General features: G+C 39.1%; 1 protein-coding gene across 1 annotated transcript; it reads left to right on the forward strand.

The window, feature by feature from the left end:
• The first annotated feature begins 181 nt into the window (after positions 1 to 181).
• On the forward strand, positions 182 to 17,933 carry c9h3orf38 (chromosome 9 C3orf38 homolog). Its single transcript, XM_067515387.1, has 4 exons — positions 182 to 389; positions 809 to 1,002; positions 1,227 to 1,471; positions 1,967 to 17,933. The coding sequence occupies exons 1-4, from the start codon at positions 221 to 223 to the stop codon at positions 2,328 to 2,330; spliced, it is 972 nt and encodes a 323-aa protein (XP_067371488.1). The 5' UTR covers positions 182 to 220; the 3' UTR covers positions 2,331 to 17,933.
• The last annotated feature ends 286 nt before the right edge of the window (positions 17,934 to 18,219 follow it).

The raw sequence follows: 18,219 nt of genomic DNA on the forward strand, positions 1-18,219 counted from the left end.
CCATTTAATTATTAATAAATAGTCACCGTAACATTAATGGCATGGCGAAGTGTGAAGAGGTTAATTTACTGTATTTTTTCACATAAGCAAAATGAACGGTTTCCAAAATTACTGAAACCATAAAGGCAGCAATGGTCGTCGCTCAGCATCCACGCTTGTGTACGGAACCTTTCTTGGCTGATACTTGTTCCCGTACGGTCAGTTTTCAAGCAGGACACGAATGGCCGAAGAGAAGCTTGGATTTTGTTTAGCAGTGTCAAAGATGTCAGGACTATCAGAAACAGAGCGTGCTGGGTGCTCCGAGATATTGAAGTTAATGTCACAAGGCGACATATTGTCACTTAGTAATACCGTCACGAATAAGCTGATACTGGTGGAAAATGTTACAGGTGTGTTTTTATTTTTCCACCGGATAGCAAAGAGCAAGTTAGCTGGGATTCCTTGTTATTACATTCCATTCACTCACATGCCGACAGACTCAACAAGTTGTTAAGGTCTTTGTTAAATACATTCTTTGTTGTACGATGTGTTTTTCAACTATCCACTGCTGTAAAATTTCTGTAAATTAACCTTCGTTATGTTCACAAAGCACGGTGGGTCAAGTTGTGTTAGGTAAATCCTTTATACATCCATAAGGATATATGTGTTGCACATGTTCAGCTATAATGAAATTATTTTTAAAACAGGAATTTACATGAAAATCTATATAGAGAGAGAGATTTCTGCTGAGATTATTGTGTCTCAGGGTTAATATATTGAGATGGATGAAATAAAGCTCGTGCTTTACGTTCATGTTTTCGTATAATAGAAGCCACGTCAGCAATTCTCTCTTTCACTAAAAATGCTGAGGAGCTCCTCAGAAGAAAGAAGGTTCATCGTGATCTACTTTTCAAGTACCTTGCCAAAGAAGGGGTATTGATGCCTCCAAACATCGAGAAACATCAGCTGGTGAAGAGGACTCTGGAGCTTTGGTCATCTGTGAAAGTAGCAACAGGAGGTCAGGTGAGTTGCCCCTGAATGCTGATGTGGTTCACATGTTTAGGCAAGAATTGCAGTGTAGGTTGGACTAGTTGTAACTCTTTCAGAATTCACTAGTATGTGCCAGCGTATTTAGGCATTCATTTAGCATTCATGGTATTTTTGTTGTTTTATCTTTCATCATTTTTAGGTGATTAGTCCAGATACAAAGTATCTCTGAGTTTAACAGTTATTTTTATTTATCAAAGGACGTGGAAGATGAAAAGTTTCAAGTCGAGAAGGATAAAACAAGACAGAGATGTCCCACAGAGATGGCATGTGAATCTAGAGACTCAAAGGAAGAGGTGGGCTTTGACCCACTGATCCTCGGAAGAGAGTTCTGCCACTGGTTTTTCCAGCTCTTAAACAGTCAGAACCCTTGCCTCGGCCAGCAGCCTCAGGAGTGGGGAGCACAACACTTCTGGCCAGATGTGAAGCTACAACTCATTGCCAGGTAAGAATCTCAACTCAACAGTGAAATGGAAAGATTTTAAATTGACTGTCAACATGGGGCAGCTTCAAACAACAATGCATTGTTAGTTTTACAACATTGACAACAGCTATGTGTTTTGGGCAGGACTTTGGCTCAGATTTTGGTCATTATAGATTGGCTTGAACAGGGACTGCCCTGTAGGGAGCAGCATATTTGGGTTCTCATGAATTACAAAAACCGGACAATTAGTTAAATATTTTCTCTTTAGTTTAAGTGTCTTGATTTATATTTAATTATAATCATTATTATATTTGAATTGGTTATTATTTATATATCTATAGCTTTGATCATTCCTACTGGTGGAACAATGCAAACAGTGTTGCATACATCAGTGCATGGTTTTGTACAACCCAGGCACTGATGTATCATAATAAATTTACCTTATTTCCAGATAAAACTAAAAGCAAACCAACCCAAAACAAACCTTAATCATAGAACGGTGTCTCTCTTTCTTAGAGCTGGCAGTGAACAGAGGGATGAGTTCTTAGGTGCTGAGCTAGTTAGCCTCCGACTCCTGGCCTTGATCAGGGAAGAGTGCCTACTCCTCAGCCCCAATCTGGAGCCTCATGGCCTCAGGGCCGTGGCCTCGCCCCATGGCCTGGTGCTGGTGGGTGTAGCTGGGACCATCCACAGAGATAAAGTCTGTCTGGGCATTTTTGAACAAATATTTGCTCTCATACGTTCTCCATTGGAAAATAACAGCTGGAAAATAAAGGCTATTTACCTGAAGATCAGAGGGCAGGATGCTCTGGATGGGTCAGAAGTGGCAGCACCTGCCTTAAGTTACAACTCAAGTGAACTGCAGCTTCTTTGCAGCTGATGACACCTTTTTTTTATATATATCTAGGGGAAGGTTTGAGTGAGCCCATTAACCTTTCACTTGCCACTCATCTAACTTGCCTACTTTACTAGCACACACTCCTGTGGACACTGTTGCATTTCAGTTCATGTAGGATGCATATCGTTCATTTACAATGAAAACATCATAAAACCTGAGGTAGGGTTTCCTTATTATTCTTTTTTTGTTATGCTCCGATGGCATTTGCCTTGTGTAAGATAATGTATAAATATCAATATGGACATGCTTTTGTAAATATGTATTATTTCATATATAAAGATTATATGAAGTCTTGTGTATACTTGTGCTTTTATCTAGAATCTTTTTTCCCCTTCACAATTTGCACTTGTGATGATTGTTTTGTTTTTTTCACATGGATGGAATTACCAATTTTATAAATCTATCTCCGTAATCTAGATATTTTAACCCAATGTCTGTTTAGTGTATGTTGAATTTTCCTGTATGTTGAAGATTCCTTTGTTGCACAATACCTGTCTTTAGAGAGAAAGCCTCAATCACCCACCATTACAGAAACAACACTGGGTACATTGACATAAAAGCAACTTGGTTGTTACTGGTTTTCAAAATGCATCAATGAACATAGTTTCAAAGGTCTAAATGGATATTTTTGAACTGACCAGGCTAATGTGTTGTGCTACTAATCAGCATACCCTATAGGCATGTTTGATTTTAGGTTGCATTACAAAGTTACAGCTTCCTAAACCATGTTGGAAGGAAACTTGCATCAAATCACATTGTTTGTTGGACAAAATTATGCAGTGACAATAATAGCACCTCAGCCTGATTTTCAGAAGCCAGAATTTAGTGTAGTCCTCTTTTTCTCTTAGCAAATTAAGATTATAGATGTTCTCTCATTTACATCTGTTTTGCATGGTGAAGATATGGGCCAGGTGAGACTGCAGGTACTTATGAGGCTTTAACTCACTGTGTTTGTTTTGTGAATATAAACTTGATCCCTTTAGCAGCATTTTTATGTTTTTTCCAACCAGTATTTTCAGGTAGATTTCAGCTATATGACACAATATTTTTCATCATTAATGCATTGGGTTGGGATGCAGAAGGCAGCAGGTTTGAATCCCACCCCACCAGGTGTGGCCCTGCCCAGTCATCAAAGGTCACCTCAGTGACAGTCCCTAGCCTGGATAAAATGGGAGGTTTGCAGCAGTAAGGCCACTCGGCGTAAAAAGTCATGCCAAATCCATGTGCAGAACACGTTCCGCTGCGGTGACCCCTGAAGGGACAAGCCGGAAGCTGTTGATCATTTGAATGCAACAAAAGTAAATAATTCATCTACAATTTCACAAGCTTCAAATAAACTCCCTATTAATGAATTAGGTTTGGTTTTCCATTGATTCTACTATGTCACTCTTTTTAGAGCATATAGGGTTTGGTGGGGCACAGAATACGCCAGCATGACTCTGTGGTTTTGGTGGGAAATGTTACATGTGGGAAATTATTCTTGGCAGCCATTTACAAAGGCCCATGGAATAGTTAATATCATTGACTGTAAGGGTCGAAGCCGCATGGCCCCTCTGTGCTTTACTGGGCCATAGCTGTGGTGGGGGAAAACCACCGCTGCCATTGATCTCACCTCTCAGAAAGAATAATAACAAGCTGGTTGCCTTCTGTCTTTATGGCACTTGGCTTCTCTGCATTTTAATAAGTGGTTTGGCCATGGTTGCAGCTCTGACGCACGGGCTCAAAAAACCACTGCAGTGGCGTCTGGTGATGGTTTTGACTCCGAGGAGCTTTTCTATTTTGTCATTTTTTTCCCCTTCAATAATAGGTAAATGTGTTTCTCATAAAAAAATAAGCTAAAACTTAGAATCGTGGCTCTCTGATATAGCACGTGGGCAGTGAACCATGGAGACTGCTGCTTTAATTGTTAATCAATTTTTTTCCACACTTTTTGCTTTGATTGTGAGTGATTGGATGTTGGTTTTACTCTTAGAAACAGCCTCATTACCCCATTAGTCATCAAAGATTACTTCATTAAACGCTTCATGCTATGGCCATTTTTCACTCTCTGACAATCTGATGCATTAATGCCAAAGTGTATTATCTTTTAAATGTCTACAGCTGTAATTTTAAAGTGGTTTTCAGGGACACCCAGGATTTTTTTCTGCAATTTTAAGAAATCTTTGAAGTGCATGTTCCTGGCATTTTAGTTTCACCTTTATACTAATTTTATTTTATTTCACCATAACTTCCATCTTATAGAAGTGACATTTTCTCAGTGCAGTCATAATTAATATCATTTGTATTTGTTTGAGGTAAGTAATGCCCTTTTGTAATATTTTACAAGGCTAATAGTTCTTAGTTTTGGTCATTGATGAGTCAGTCTGACTTGACCTCATGACAACATGAAACCAGAAGATGGCAGACAAGTTACATCAAAGATCAGACAAACTTTGATCTCTTGCCAAGAAAAAATGAGGGGGAAAAAATCCTTTAACACTATTACATGAGCAAACTCATCAATTCCTAAGAGCAATCTAAGTGAGCTGATGTTACCAGCCTGTTTCCGTCTGGCTACAGCCAGGAGGAAAACTGTAAATTGTCCAAGTTTGAATTGTCCTCCATTAAAGTAATGGGGTTCCAAAAGAGAGACACGTTAAACTGTTGCCTTTCATAAGCACAAGAGCACGTATTTCACAAGTTATTGAAGTGTCAATAATTTATCGTACCAGTGAAGGTGTCATAGACATCTTTAACACAATCCTCTCTGCAGACTGCGCTCTCAAGACAATAAAGAACAGGATTTATGAATAGGTAGAGAATCAATCAATAGGCAATGATATTTTCCCTCCCGACAAAACATGTTAGAGGAGAATTCAATCAAAGTTTGACAGGGTTGTTTTGTCATTTTGTTGGACTTGCCCTCCAACCCAACAGTGTTTCATAAACCAGTTCACACTTAAACTGCACTGAAGCAACCGCATAACGCGGGAAGGAGGGAATGAGGTCAACAGTGTTTGGCAGTGGTGTCAAAGCTACAATCCACAATTCTCCAACCTTCTACTTTATCTTTTTTTTCTGAAAAGGTATTACATTTTTACTTCATTCTTTGGATTACAGAGCTACAGACAGCTTTGCCTTACTTTGCTGAGATTTTATTTGCTCGTCTGCTGTACACTGTTTTGACACAGGTTAATTATACTTCCAATCAGTTCTCCACATTACATCAGAAGCTATTCTCCAGTTCTTCTGAATGCCACAAAGTAGTGGTAATTTCCTTGAAATGTCTACGTAGACTCCTCTTAATCGATATGCAAGTAGAGTAATAACATTTCCATTTTCAAGAGATAACACAAAGAGGGAATGAGCTCGACAACATCTGTAGAATCAGGTTTGGCTCCTGTTTGATTGACCTTGAATGACCTATAAGCCCTTGTTGGGAATAACACAGAACCTTTATTTTTGTGTGCATCACAGAGCCTGTAGCTCCTATAGCCAACAGGCATCTTTTTCCCTTAGGGTTTGAGCTGACTTCATTCTTCTGTTTTGCCACAGATTGGTTTGGTCTGACGAGGCAGCCGTCATAGTTCATATCAGTCCCTCTCTTGGCCTGGTGGTGTATCCTTACACATGCATCATTATCTCACATAAACAGTGGAAATGCGAGACCGCCGGGGGAATGAGCGCCATTCTATGCAACAAAGCCAGGGCTGAGTGAAAAGATCCTGGGCGGTGACACTCTCATTTAGCTTCAATTAAAGAAAACAACAAGCAGGGCTGTTTTATAAGGGCAGCTGGTTCAGATATGTTTGTTTATACTGAAACAAATATATGTGCTTGAAGGAATGCATGCATCCAAGGATGTTTCAATCAGAAAAAAACGTAGAGGGAACACAGGGGTAACAACATCACATTGAGATGTACTTGAGTTGAGCTTGCCCACAATGCCCTGCCCCCTCTCCCTCTTTATCTCATTATGTTTTTCTGTCTCTCACTCTCTCACACAGTAGCTCCACTGTGCAGTTTTGCACTGAGTCCCTTTCGTATGCAGTGCAGGGGCCCCGATGAGGGCCTTCCCCTGGCTCTCGAACTAAAGAGAAGATTGTGTTATCTGAATACTGCCAGGAGGTTGTCAGCTCGTATTGGGCTGGGCTGACCGAGTGGCCGGTTGGTGAATGCATGTTGATGCCAGGCTCCCAGCACCATCCATCCATGGACATCTGCTGTGTGTGGAAAAGCTGTGTATTTTGTCTGTGGTTGCATCTTAATCCTCCATCTCTTCAGCTCCAGCCATGCCTGGCCGAGCAAACCAGCAGCTCTGCTCATCTTGCTTGTATTAATTGCCCTTGCCTGGCTCGCTGTTTGCTTCTGATTACACTCATTAATTTCAATTCCCCGGGAAGCCACCACCACCGTAGCTGCATTTAGACAAGCACACATAAACAGACATGCATGGACAGGCATAAATGCATATTTGTGTGGAGAACCTGGCATTGTATGTATGGTGTGAAATATTAACAATCTTTAAATGGGTGTCTTTGTCTGAGCACGCTGTACTTGTTTGGCACAAGGGTGCAGCAGCTGTAGAATTATTATATTAGGATTAGGGTAGGGAAGTATGTTTGGGCAGTGATCCAAATATTTCACTACATATTTATCATCGTAAATGTTTTTAATGTATTTTGTATTTTTCTTTTGAAGCTAGATATAAATTTGAATCATTACAAGTAAGTTTTTGGTCAGATATGCACTATGTCTGGGTCTGGGTGATTGAGTGATTTTGTACAAATGCTGACTAGCATTAAGGTCATGTAGCCACTTTCCTGTAACCATATACACAGATGCAAACCCACCCTCTGTATCATCGGTGGCTGGCCATTTGTATGTCATTAGCAGCTGTGGTCTGCTTTCTACTCTGGCTGCTCTCTCTTGGTAAGGCAGAGGACTAGAAGAAAGTTGTGCTGACCTGCTGTCAGTGTCCTCGTCCCAGCAGGTGGAGCGCATCTGGAGAAATCCTAACATCTGGGCTGGGAGGGTGGCCTTGTAATTATAGTAGTGCTACAGACTTTGTTTAAAATTGGTAGGGAAAAAATCACTGTCAGACCATATTATTATCTTTGACTCATTAAATTTCCAAGCTCATACACAAACACTAAGCAAATGGAGCATAGTCGCAATAGTGATGAGATAATCAGGGATTTTTGGAGACATGAACATAACTGTGACTGTTTTATATCTATATTGTCACAAGTTTGGCTGCTATTCCTCCTCAGCAGCCTCTAACCCGACCTGAGAAGCAGTAAAATCCTTCCATATTACCAACTGTGTGGCCTCTTCCCTTGTGTCACCCTATCAAATCAGAACCTGGGATTTTCTGGGAAAGTGGGGCTTCTGCACTGACTCATCAGACAGCTGTACCTTAAAGGGCCTCATGGGGGCATCACCCCGAGGGTCACTACCCAGGGCTGTGATTTGACAGCCAGGCACAAATAAAAACCCCTGAAGCTTGACAACTTCCTCACTGAGTCTAAGTAACCCAATTAGCGGATCAGTCCTCAGTCTGAGAAAATGAAAACATTCCAGTCTTGAATTCCCAAGATGGCTGTATTCGGTTATCAAATTCATTGCTTGTTCCACCAATTTCCTGAAATTTTCTAGGACTGATTTTAATGGTTCACCAAGGAGTGACACTACAACTTAATGCCATGCCAGTGGGTTGCAAATGTACTGTACTCCTGGCTGTGCAGAATCCCTGCAGACAGTATTTCATATCATTATGTTAACGTGCTGCTATCTTCTTCAAAAGGACACCCTGATAATGAGCAAAGATTGCATCAGCTCTGTGGGTGCTAAAAGTCTGAATTACCCCGTGGCCTGTGGGGCTGAAGATGCTGGAAGGGGAAGCCAAAGACAAGAATTTGTGCAATAGAAGGTCATATTGATTGATAAAGCACCCCACGGATTGGGCTGTGGGTTGTTCCCCCCCTATAGTGTGTTTGTGTAGGGATACCACAATGCTGCCTAAAGGCCCGGAACAACACAGACAAGCAGAAAAAGACAGTGAAATCAATGATCATCCCACACAGGGCTCTTATGGATTCTTCCAAATTATCTAAAGTGGGTCCCTTGACATCTCTCCTTGCACCTACCTCTACAGGAAAAAATAGCATGATTTGTCAAAGACACTGAAATTCAGGAATGGTTAGCAAGCACCTTTTGCACTAAGGAATTAATCAATGGCTAAAGATTCATTTCTACCTTTAAAAAAAAGGCCTCCACTACAAAGCCACTTAAAGACACAAATACCTCAAATTCCAGCATGTAAAAGATGACGATGATGAGAAAAGCTTGGGAGGAAGATTGCATTTGCCTACTGAGACAAACCCCCTTGTGTCCTCTGCCTCTCTTGTGGACTTCTGACAGAACCAGATAGGCCTCTGCACTGCTGACAGCCAAATGTCCTCATCCATCCTCATCCAAGAGGCCCACAGGCGTCATCCACCCCATCTAGATTTCCCCTGATGAAACCCCAAAAGAAGAAATCTTTTGCTCCAAGCTGAGCAAAGTGATGGAGCTGGGGGTATCCCTGTGGAGCCTCTGTCAATATGTCATCATCGTCATAGCTGCCAGTTGGCAGCATAGTGTAGTAACCCACTGCAGATGTGTCAGCAAAATAACCTCACTTTTATTATTATTTGTTTTTATTGAACAGCCGTTGCAGTATACAAATTTTGTCTCTGTATAGAGTTAGATCATAACTCAAGCAGCCCAGGATGTGCTGCCTGTTCCTGTGATGGAGAGTGTTTGCAATGATGAACAGACACAAGGGGGATTGTTAATTTTGTGCAAGAAAGGAACTTTTAGTCAAATGGAGCTGTATGAGCAGATGTAAGCACTTATGGTCCCACCTGGCTGTGCTGACACCACAAATTTAACACCAACCATTTCCTAGTCTGCTACATGTTCAGTTCATATGTAGCATATGAATTATTTAGTTTTGTCTTTGTATGTGGAGCTGTCGGGGTGTGAGGCTTTGGCTATAAAAGAAATGTTTTGTCTTTTACAGAAAAGATGGCTCATAAAAACAGCTTTAAGAGGAGTAGACCTACAGTATAAGAAGAGCAAAAACCAAAGTATCTTGTGAAAACAGAAAGAAATATGCAAATGTCACCACCCAGGCCCCCAGATCAGCCCGAAGCAATTTGCAACAATAATACACAAAAGTATCCATACATTCTGAAGACTCACACAGAAATGAACAATATTCAGTAAATATGAAGTTCTTTTCTAAAAGCCAGGAGATCCCATTAATATTAAAGCCATTTGAAAAACAGACTCATATACAGTCGAAGATACCTGGGCTTCATATCATCATGCCTGAGACGGAAGTTATCTATACTGCATTTAGCAAGGGTCGCAGAAAAAGCGACGGAATAAAAAAAGTTATAAAGAGGGGAGGCAGAGGCAGAACAAGTGAAGACTGATTCCCTCCCCACAGAGCCCCTAGCAGCATGTCCCTTCCTAGCAAATTACAGGAAATTGCAACTTTGCAGCTATTGTGATGAATTAATTCTGCGTGTCAAGGAAGAGAGCAGAACAAGTCTACACATGTTGTCTTGACCTTCCCTAGGCTGTAATGTAATGCACGGTTAATAGGGGACAAGATGACTCTGAGATTTCATTTCAGGAGCAGCAGCGGTAATGGCAGAGATGATGATCATGTCTGCATTACATGCAATTGGATTTAAAACACTGGAGATATTTTGTTTGCTTCCCATGGGATGCCAATAGGCAAACTTTTCTCCGAGCATTTAGGGCAAATAAGCTTTAACTATACAATAATGACTTACAGTAATATAGTATTAGGTTTGTATTGAGTCTAGAACACAGACTCAGGGTTTGAGAGAGTCAGAAGTTGCATGTGAAGGGATTAGTGAACTTTGACGGAGGAAAGTTCTTCATTGTCGGATCATCTATCTTCCTGTTCTCCTGATAGTTACAATGCTGTACATCATTAACAGTAGCAGCACAGTGTTTGAATAGCTCACTCCATTAGACTCAACACACCCTGTCATCCATCAGTAAAATGTTTCAATAAGAGCTTACTGTAACTAGATGTTCAGGACTAACTTTCTTTGGAATTATAGGATTTTTAGAAATGACTCTAGACATCTAGAGAAATTCTAATTGATAATGTTTACTAAAAGACAAATCAGACAAATGTTCTTGGGAAAAAAATGCAAAAAAAAAGACTTTTATTGTAGAATTTCTTGCTTTCTGTCAATACCATTTTCATTTAAGAAAACTTTGTGCTACACTAAAGGCAAGATGTTACAAGTCCATTCTAAATAATACAAATCCAGATACATGTGGCTATCTTACTTGGTAAACATGATTTTGTTTCTTTGTAGCTGACATCAATTTTACAATGTGGGTAAATTAATTGTTTTTATTTTACATAAATGTATGTAGTTTTACATTAACAAATAACAGATCCCCAACCTGCATTTGATGCTCTAAATATACTACTTGTATAAATGACTGGACGGTAAAACAGAGGAACCATTAGTTGCAGTGGTTTATTTCCATTCTGTCTGGTATAAAGTGAGCCATCCCTACTGCTTCTATAGATCCTGAGACATAAAAAGAATAAAAAGCCATCTTCTCAAGGACACTGATTTTATACAGTGCCTGTTGCTTAGTGGTATTGATGGCATTCAATTTAGCTGTATATTTTTTTTAAATAAGAGGGCTGCCACATGCCTGGTACTTTAAAAATGCTCTTTAGGAGACATTGAATTACAGAAAAAGGGAGGGGGCCAGAACGTATTAAGTGATATGCTTTCTCTAAAGCACAAATGTTCTGTTTCGATTGGATGGTCGACAGGACTTAAGGAAGTGCTGAACCAAAACATTAAATGTGTTAAACGATGACTTTGTCCTCATTTGACTTTTCAATCGGGGCTAGGGTACAATATTTATTCCCAGTCATCTTTTATTAATCCATATGCAGCCCCCAAAACTAGGACAGTCACTATCCCATACTATCCCCTTGTCCTTTGTACAACGCTGTCTTCTAAAAAGGAAATTTCCATACAACAGAAGTACAAATACAAAAACACTGTTGCACATAAAGTTGGAAAAATTTTGTTTTTAGAGGCATTCCTTTTTTTTTGCAAAGGTTAATTGTGGTTCAATTTTCATTGTAAATTGTTCGGAAGACATTGATTAACTAAGTTCTGGTAGATATGCACTTTATATATCAAGAATAAATCATATTGTCACAATAATTTCATTCGCAGAATGTAAAAATGAAAGTATTTTATTCCAATTTTATGGGCAACAGTGTACATGTTTGTGGATGGAAAGTATTTACAACTGGATTATTTTTTCTAATAAGATAATGAGAACATGTCCACTTTTATCATTTGCAAGTAGCAAATATGATGATGCAACTCGCCTCTCCATTAATAAATAAAAAAACTTCAGTCATGGGTATTATGATTCTATTTGTTTTTATGCTTAGGTCAAATGCACAGAATAGCAAATATTTTAATTTTGCTCCAAGAACTCTGGGGACCGGTTACCCATCAAGGAATAAGCAACAATGCACAGTGCGTGATTAAATGTCACATTTGCAGTAACGAGCAAAAAAAGTTTGCAATGTGTTTGACAGGCCCTCGTGTCCAAACAACAGTAAACGACTTGTTTTAATTCACGAGACTCCTCGTGGTCCTTTCCCCAACCATCCCCTTTATAAATGCCATAGGGCATGCACTTAGTCTAGACTCTCGACCACACAAGGCGACACTGGGTACCCCCAGTCTTAGACACTGCCATCTCTGTGTGTGTGTGTGTGTGTGTGTGTGTGTGTGTGTGTGTGTGTGTGTGTGTGTGTGTGTGTGTGTACAAAGGTACTTACACAAAAGGAAAAATATATTCATATGGCAATGGCACACATGTGCACCACATGGCTAAGACAGAAAGAGAGAGTACAAGGAATCTGTGGCAGACAATGTCAGCCGCCTTGGCTACTGCCTTAATTAAAGCCCTAATGATAGGCTTTCAACTGAGAAGCAACTTATCATCGCACATAATCGCGCGGCACTAGTTAGTGCTGGCAGAACTGCAACCATCTGCTCTGCTAAGAACACATTCTGATCATTCTTTTTATAGCACTCGTGGTTCACGTACAGTATTTATATTAGAAGACCCCCATTATGTGAAAGTCTGTTTAAACATTGTACGTTAATGGGGCACATCTGTGTTGGAGGCGCTTGGATCAGCAATGTGGATGAATAGCCAAAAATCCTCTTTCAGGGTATTAACAAGATAATTGCACACTGTAGGTGATAGTTGGTGAGGCAATACCGGATAAATTTTTTCATCATTGTGCAGTCATTTATTTATATAGTTTTCATCAAGGAAAATGAAAAGGTAAACAGACGTATCTTTGAAATGAGTACATTCAAAGGCACCACTTTCACATAATGTGTTATATAGAAATACATGTTTGTTACCCTCTCAAGCTGTGAGATGTAAGTAACGCAAATCAACATCGCACTGTATTACTTACTTGTGTTACTTACTGTACTGGAATAAGCAGATTTTGCAGGGAGCCACTACAAAACTCTTCATGTATTTATCTTTATTAGTTTTTCCCTTTTGTGACTTCATTTCTCCTTTTCTCCTCTTCATCTCCATCAAGTTTACACAATTTATACAACTTATTAACCAAACAAAAGATATGCAAGTAACACATTTTAACCACTGCAGCAGGTACAACTAAACAGACTGCATAGATCACAAGATGGCTCCCACACCCCCCAACAGCTACCATGGTGTGACATAACTTAAAGGAAGCTTTCACTAATATTGAGCTTGCTTCTTTTGGGTCTACTTTGAGAAGTACATGTAAATGAACGCCATTAAAGTTCCCTCCGACTTTGCCTAATAGTAATATATCTCCCTACTTCTAGCTGAAAGAAGGCCTCCTGATGACATCATATAGAAAAACCTTTTGTTCAGATTATGTCATCTTGTTGCTCACACTACGGAATTTGTAATCATGGTCAACCTGCCTTTCCAAAGTTCACGCAGATGACATCATCTGAACTCCTAATGATGAAAAACTCCACCCAGGTGATATTATCTGGAGGAGTTTTTCACCTAGAAGCAGGGAAACATTTAACATAATTTTAATACATGGGAGGTCAGAGGGAGGTTTAAAAAGATTATAGTACATTTATACCCTAAACTAAAGCCATAGAAGGTGAAAATTGATGAAGTTGCCCTTTAACATTAGTCATACTGCAAAATAAATTAAATATGGTTGTTACAAGACTAGAAAAGGTGCAAAAAGCCAAGAAGAAAGCCTCCTTATAGAAGAGATAGAACAAGTTTAAGTTGTTGTGAATATGTAAAAGCTTGTTATTTGATGAAATTTCCCATGAACATCCACATATTAATGGTGGAAATTCAAGAAGCATTAAACTACCTCCACAAAACCCAAGTGTTAGGTATTTATACATCTTCATATCACATTTACAAAGTAGGTTGAAGAAGTTTATTGTTTTTGTAATATTTGATTAGCTGACGTGAACTAAATGACTCTTTTTAAACTTTCCTCAGTCATTTAATTTGTGTGCACGGTGGAATGAGACTAACTTCCAAGTAATCAATCTGGGGTCATATCAGGAGCACTTGGGGATTATTTAACAGCTCTGAGACACAGTCAAAATCTATCTGACAGAAAAGCTGCACCCTAAGAGCTGATGTAATTCTTCTCCATGTTGGGTGCCTCCAATGCTCTGCTGATAGAAAGGGCTTTGGCACAGCAAAGTGATGAGAGCAGCTTGCTACCACTTATGTAAATCCTGCCTCTGTTTACTGAGAGCTCTTGATCAAAGGACAGAAGGAGAGATGGGGAAAGAAATAAAAAGGAAGTTGCATAGTTGCAAAGCTGAGTCACTGTAGGTGTGTGTATGAGATGTATAGTGGGGATGATGGTCTGAGTGTGTTTGTGTGTGTGTGTGTGTGTGGGAGTTTAATGTGGTGGTCTAATAGCCCGCATTAGGCTGAGAAGATTAAAATGTTTTGGTTTTTCCTGGCATTCTCAATTCGTATTAGAACAGGTCACTTACCAGGGTCTTTTTAATATGCCTGTGCAATAAAATAAGGTTCTGCTTCAAACCTCCCACTTTACACTTCTTTCATGATGAGATAAACTTCTCTTTTATCTTGTCTTTTATTCCCATTGTTTATCATATTTTAGTAAATTGTCTGGTCTCCTTCAAGTTCACCCTGTGGCACAACTCCCCTTTTTCTTTTTTGTCTTTCTGTATCTCCTGCCCCCAGCTGAAAGTGAACAGAGGATGACACACAATAAAGAAAAGGTTTACTGTCTGCAGTGTTTGACAACTTCTCCCTGTGGGGCTCTTTAATCATTCATGCTTCATTAACAGACTGTTATCATTTTTGCATCTTTCCTGTGAAGGGGATAACAAAGGTGAAGGGCTATTTAGCAATAATCAATTTTTTGGTAACACAACAGCAGTTTTTTTTTTTTTTTATCTACATGAGCAGAATAAGATTCACTAAAGTAAACACTTGGACCTAAGAGCAGGTCACCTGGTCCTACTTTAAAACTATACCTTTCACACATTGATTTACACTCTTTTTCACTGTATAATGATGTATAATGATATCAGAAAATGGTGTACAACTCTTTATGGTGCTGTAAAAATTGAATCTAACAACCAAGTTTCACCTTGACAGATCTACTGTACTTTATATCCACAAACTGCATGAGTGCTGTGGCAGGACAGAGCATATTTTCATTTTTGCACTGATTATATTTTTATAGATTAACTCAAGCTGATTAACTGAGCTCGTCTGGTTAAAAGTGTCCAGTCTGTTGCACCTGTAACCACAATATAGCTATTGCTGAAATATAATGGTATAATTATAATGATATAATTTGCATTGTGTAAAATTATTATAGTTGGAGTTATATATGTAGTTTCAGTTTAAGACTTTGTTTACAGAGAAAAATTTAGCCTTAAAGGCACAATTACAACAAAAACCTCCTGTGTTTTTCACCCTTTTAACATGATATGATATCTTGAACTACACAAGTGGTGGCTTTAATTCAAATTCATTATTAAATCTTCACATTCTCATGCTTTTTATTTTTAACTTTCAAAGCACATTTAGTTTGTTACAAGCTGAACTCCCTCTTCAGAAGCACACTTAACATGCACCACAACCTTTGTTTGCTAAAAGAATGATTCACCAACACAACCTGACTAATAAGGCATTTCCACTTTTCTGCCTTTTCTCCAAAACACTGTTTGGTAAAACAGCCAAACACTCTGTGGATGGTAAAGGGTTGGTCCTTTGTCAATCATCAGTTCTTCCTGTTCCAAAGTGTTGTGGAGCTAGAAAATTGACCCTCAAATGCTGCATATATGCGAGTGTGCAGTGGAAAAAATGTCATTCACTTTGGACAATGATTAAAAAAAGGCGGCCACTATTAGGGATTTAGAAAATCATATCAGGATGTTATAAACATAGATTAGTTCACTGAGAGAAAAATATTACAATAGAACAAAGGTGCTTTATTTAGGAGCAAAATATCATAATAGCTGATTTGATATTCATGTCCTATACTTTAACTAAAAAGATCTGTGTTGGAATTGCAATGACATTTCCTTCTGCAGAATTTCACCTCTGGTCATTCTCTAGAGAATAAAATCTAATAAAAAATGTAATCCTGCATAAACACATCTTTTTATTGGTGAAGCGGAAATGTTTTTATCCAAGTACAAATCTTACATGGTTGACTTAGAATGACTTGAAAGTATGTTTATAGCTTTGTTGCTTACTGTTTAGATCTCCTCTGACCATTTACCAATGTTGCTTAAATTCAAATGTGTGCTGCTTATGAGCCATGACATACATTACAACCATCAGCGTTCACAGCTGGCTCCTAACCAATGTATCATGACAGGCAATTGACTCTGTGTGATCTCTGCTGTTCCTCTCACTGAACTGTAGAGATATGATCAGAGCAGGGGTGCAGATGTGAGGCTGGGAAATAGTGGCAGTTCACTGGAGTTGAATTGCGCCCTGGAGAGGAGGAAGTGTAGTTTTTCTATCAGATGGAAAGATCAGAGGAGATGGCTAATTCTGTTATCACATCTGCAGTGATTAGAGGGACAGGACGCGGTTTGCCGATAAGGATCAGCGGACATCTCAGAGACTGTTCTCTTATTAAGAAGCTGAAAACTTGTGAGCAAGTGTTCTTGCTGTGTCATCTGTCTCATTTTGTCCACTTGGTTAATCTGCTCTCACCTCATTTATGAAGGCAGTTGTGTACTTGTAACAGTATCAGCAGTCATCCTTTTACTTTTTCAAATGGTCTCATGAAGTAAAGTGACAATTTGTCTACTTTAATTTATATATATATAGACTTCAGTCAAAGCAGAAAAACTTCCACCAGATATTTTAAACCTTTATCTCTTTGCACATCTTCAGGCCTCGAACCCCTTTGTGTATTTTAAATTGTAACTTATATTTTAAATAAAATGTTCTGGAAACTGTTACATAATTGCAAAGACATCACGCCTAGTAATAAACAATGTATGTATAAATGTAAATGTATAAATTCTTCATGTAAATCACCTTCTTTTGTCAGCACCACCTGCGGACTAGTGTGACAATCTTTCTTACTTTTTCTATCACAGTAATTAACAGTGTCGTCTGTGACCGCACACACACACACGCACACATATACAAAAAAGCCCTGAAAAGAGCCAAACTCCTTTAAAACCCATTTCTGTTTCTTGTTCTGCCTATACATGTCAGCCCGGTCATTATCTTGTCATGTTGGCTCTGTCAGATCTCATCACAGACTGCTAATTTACTGCTGAGAGGAGATGATATAATGTGAATGTGTGTTCATATGTCCCTTTGTGTGAGGGCTTGTGTGGTAGGTGTGTGTTCGTGCGCATGAGTCTTAGATAATTACGTTAGTATAAAGTGTAGTCATTTGTTGTCAAAGGAGTTTGAATTTGAAACATTTTGTCTCAAGACCTGTTGACTCTAATAGCTACAATATGTAAAAGAGGATGAATTATAATTCAAGGTTTTGCATTACAATAGGTTTTATTGATGGGTATCGTCACAACAGTGGTGGTCTACAGTATGGAAAAAGGCATCTGACTAGGTCACCAATGTGTCGGGGACTAGGAGAGAAACTTAAAGGAGGAAAGTTACTTGCCATTTGTCAGTATTTCAACTGTATTTTATAAGAGTCTATGATGATGCTCCCTCGCATAGTTCCACACATCCAAAACCAATAGTCACACCAGTCCACTTTAGACACTACTTCATTATATTTGCATCTATCTTAGTCAGTGCTTGAAGAAGCCCTTCTAACTGCACTGCCTCCTGCCCCCCATGCATCTCTTACAGTGACAGCTACAGCAGACAAAGGAAGTGGAGTAGGAGGGTTCACTCTCCAACAGAGCAGAGAATATACCACCAGTATTTGTGACCAGGGTGACACCTACTAGGAGTATAAATACATTATTGTACGTACCATTATTGCTTTAATCATGTGAGAACAATGTTTTTGATTGTCTCAAACCCCAGAGATTCCCTTGTATTAATAATCAGGGAAACAAGTTATTGTCAGTGCTTCAGAATGTACTGTGGCTTTTACACTGTGAACAAGTGTTTACAGCGTTTGTCCAAATACCTCTGTTATTCTGTATTATATTAGGGACAGAAGGTGGGACTGATGATGGCAATGTAAGGGAACATTGTTCTGACAGATTGTTACTTCAGTTTTGAGCCACACACCTTTAAATTCACACCTAACTGCACT

This window comes from Channa argus, chromosome 9, assembly GCF_033026475.1.
Source record: "Channa argus isolate prfri chromosome 9, Channa argus male v1.0, whole genome shotgun sequence".
NCBI classification, from domain to species: Eukaryota; Metazoa; Chordata; class Actinopteri; order Anabantiformes; family Channidae; genus Channa; species Channa argus.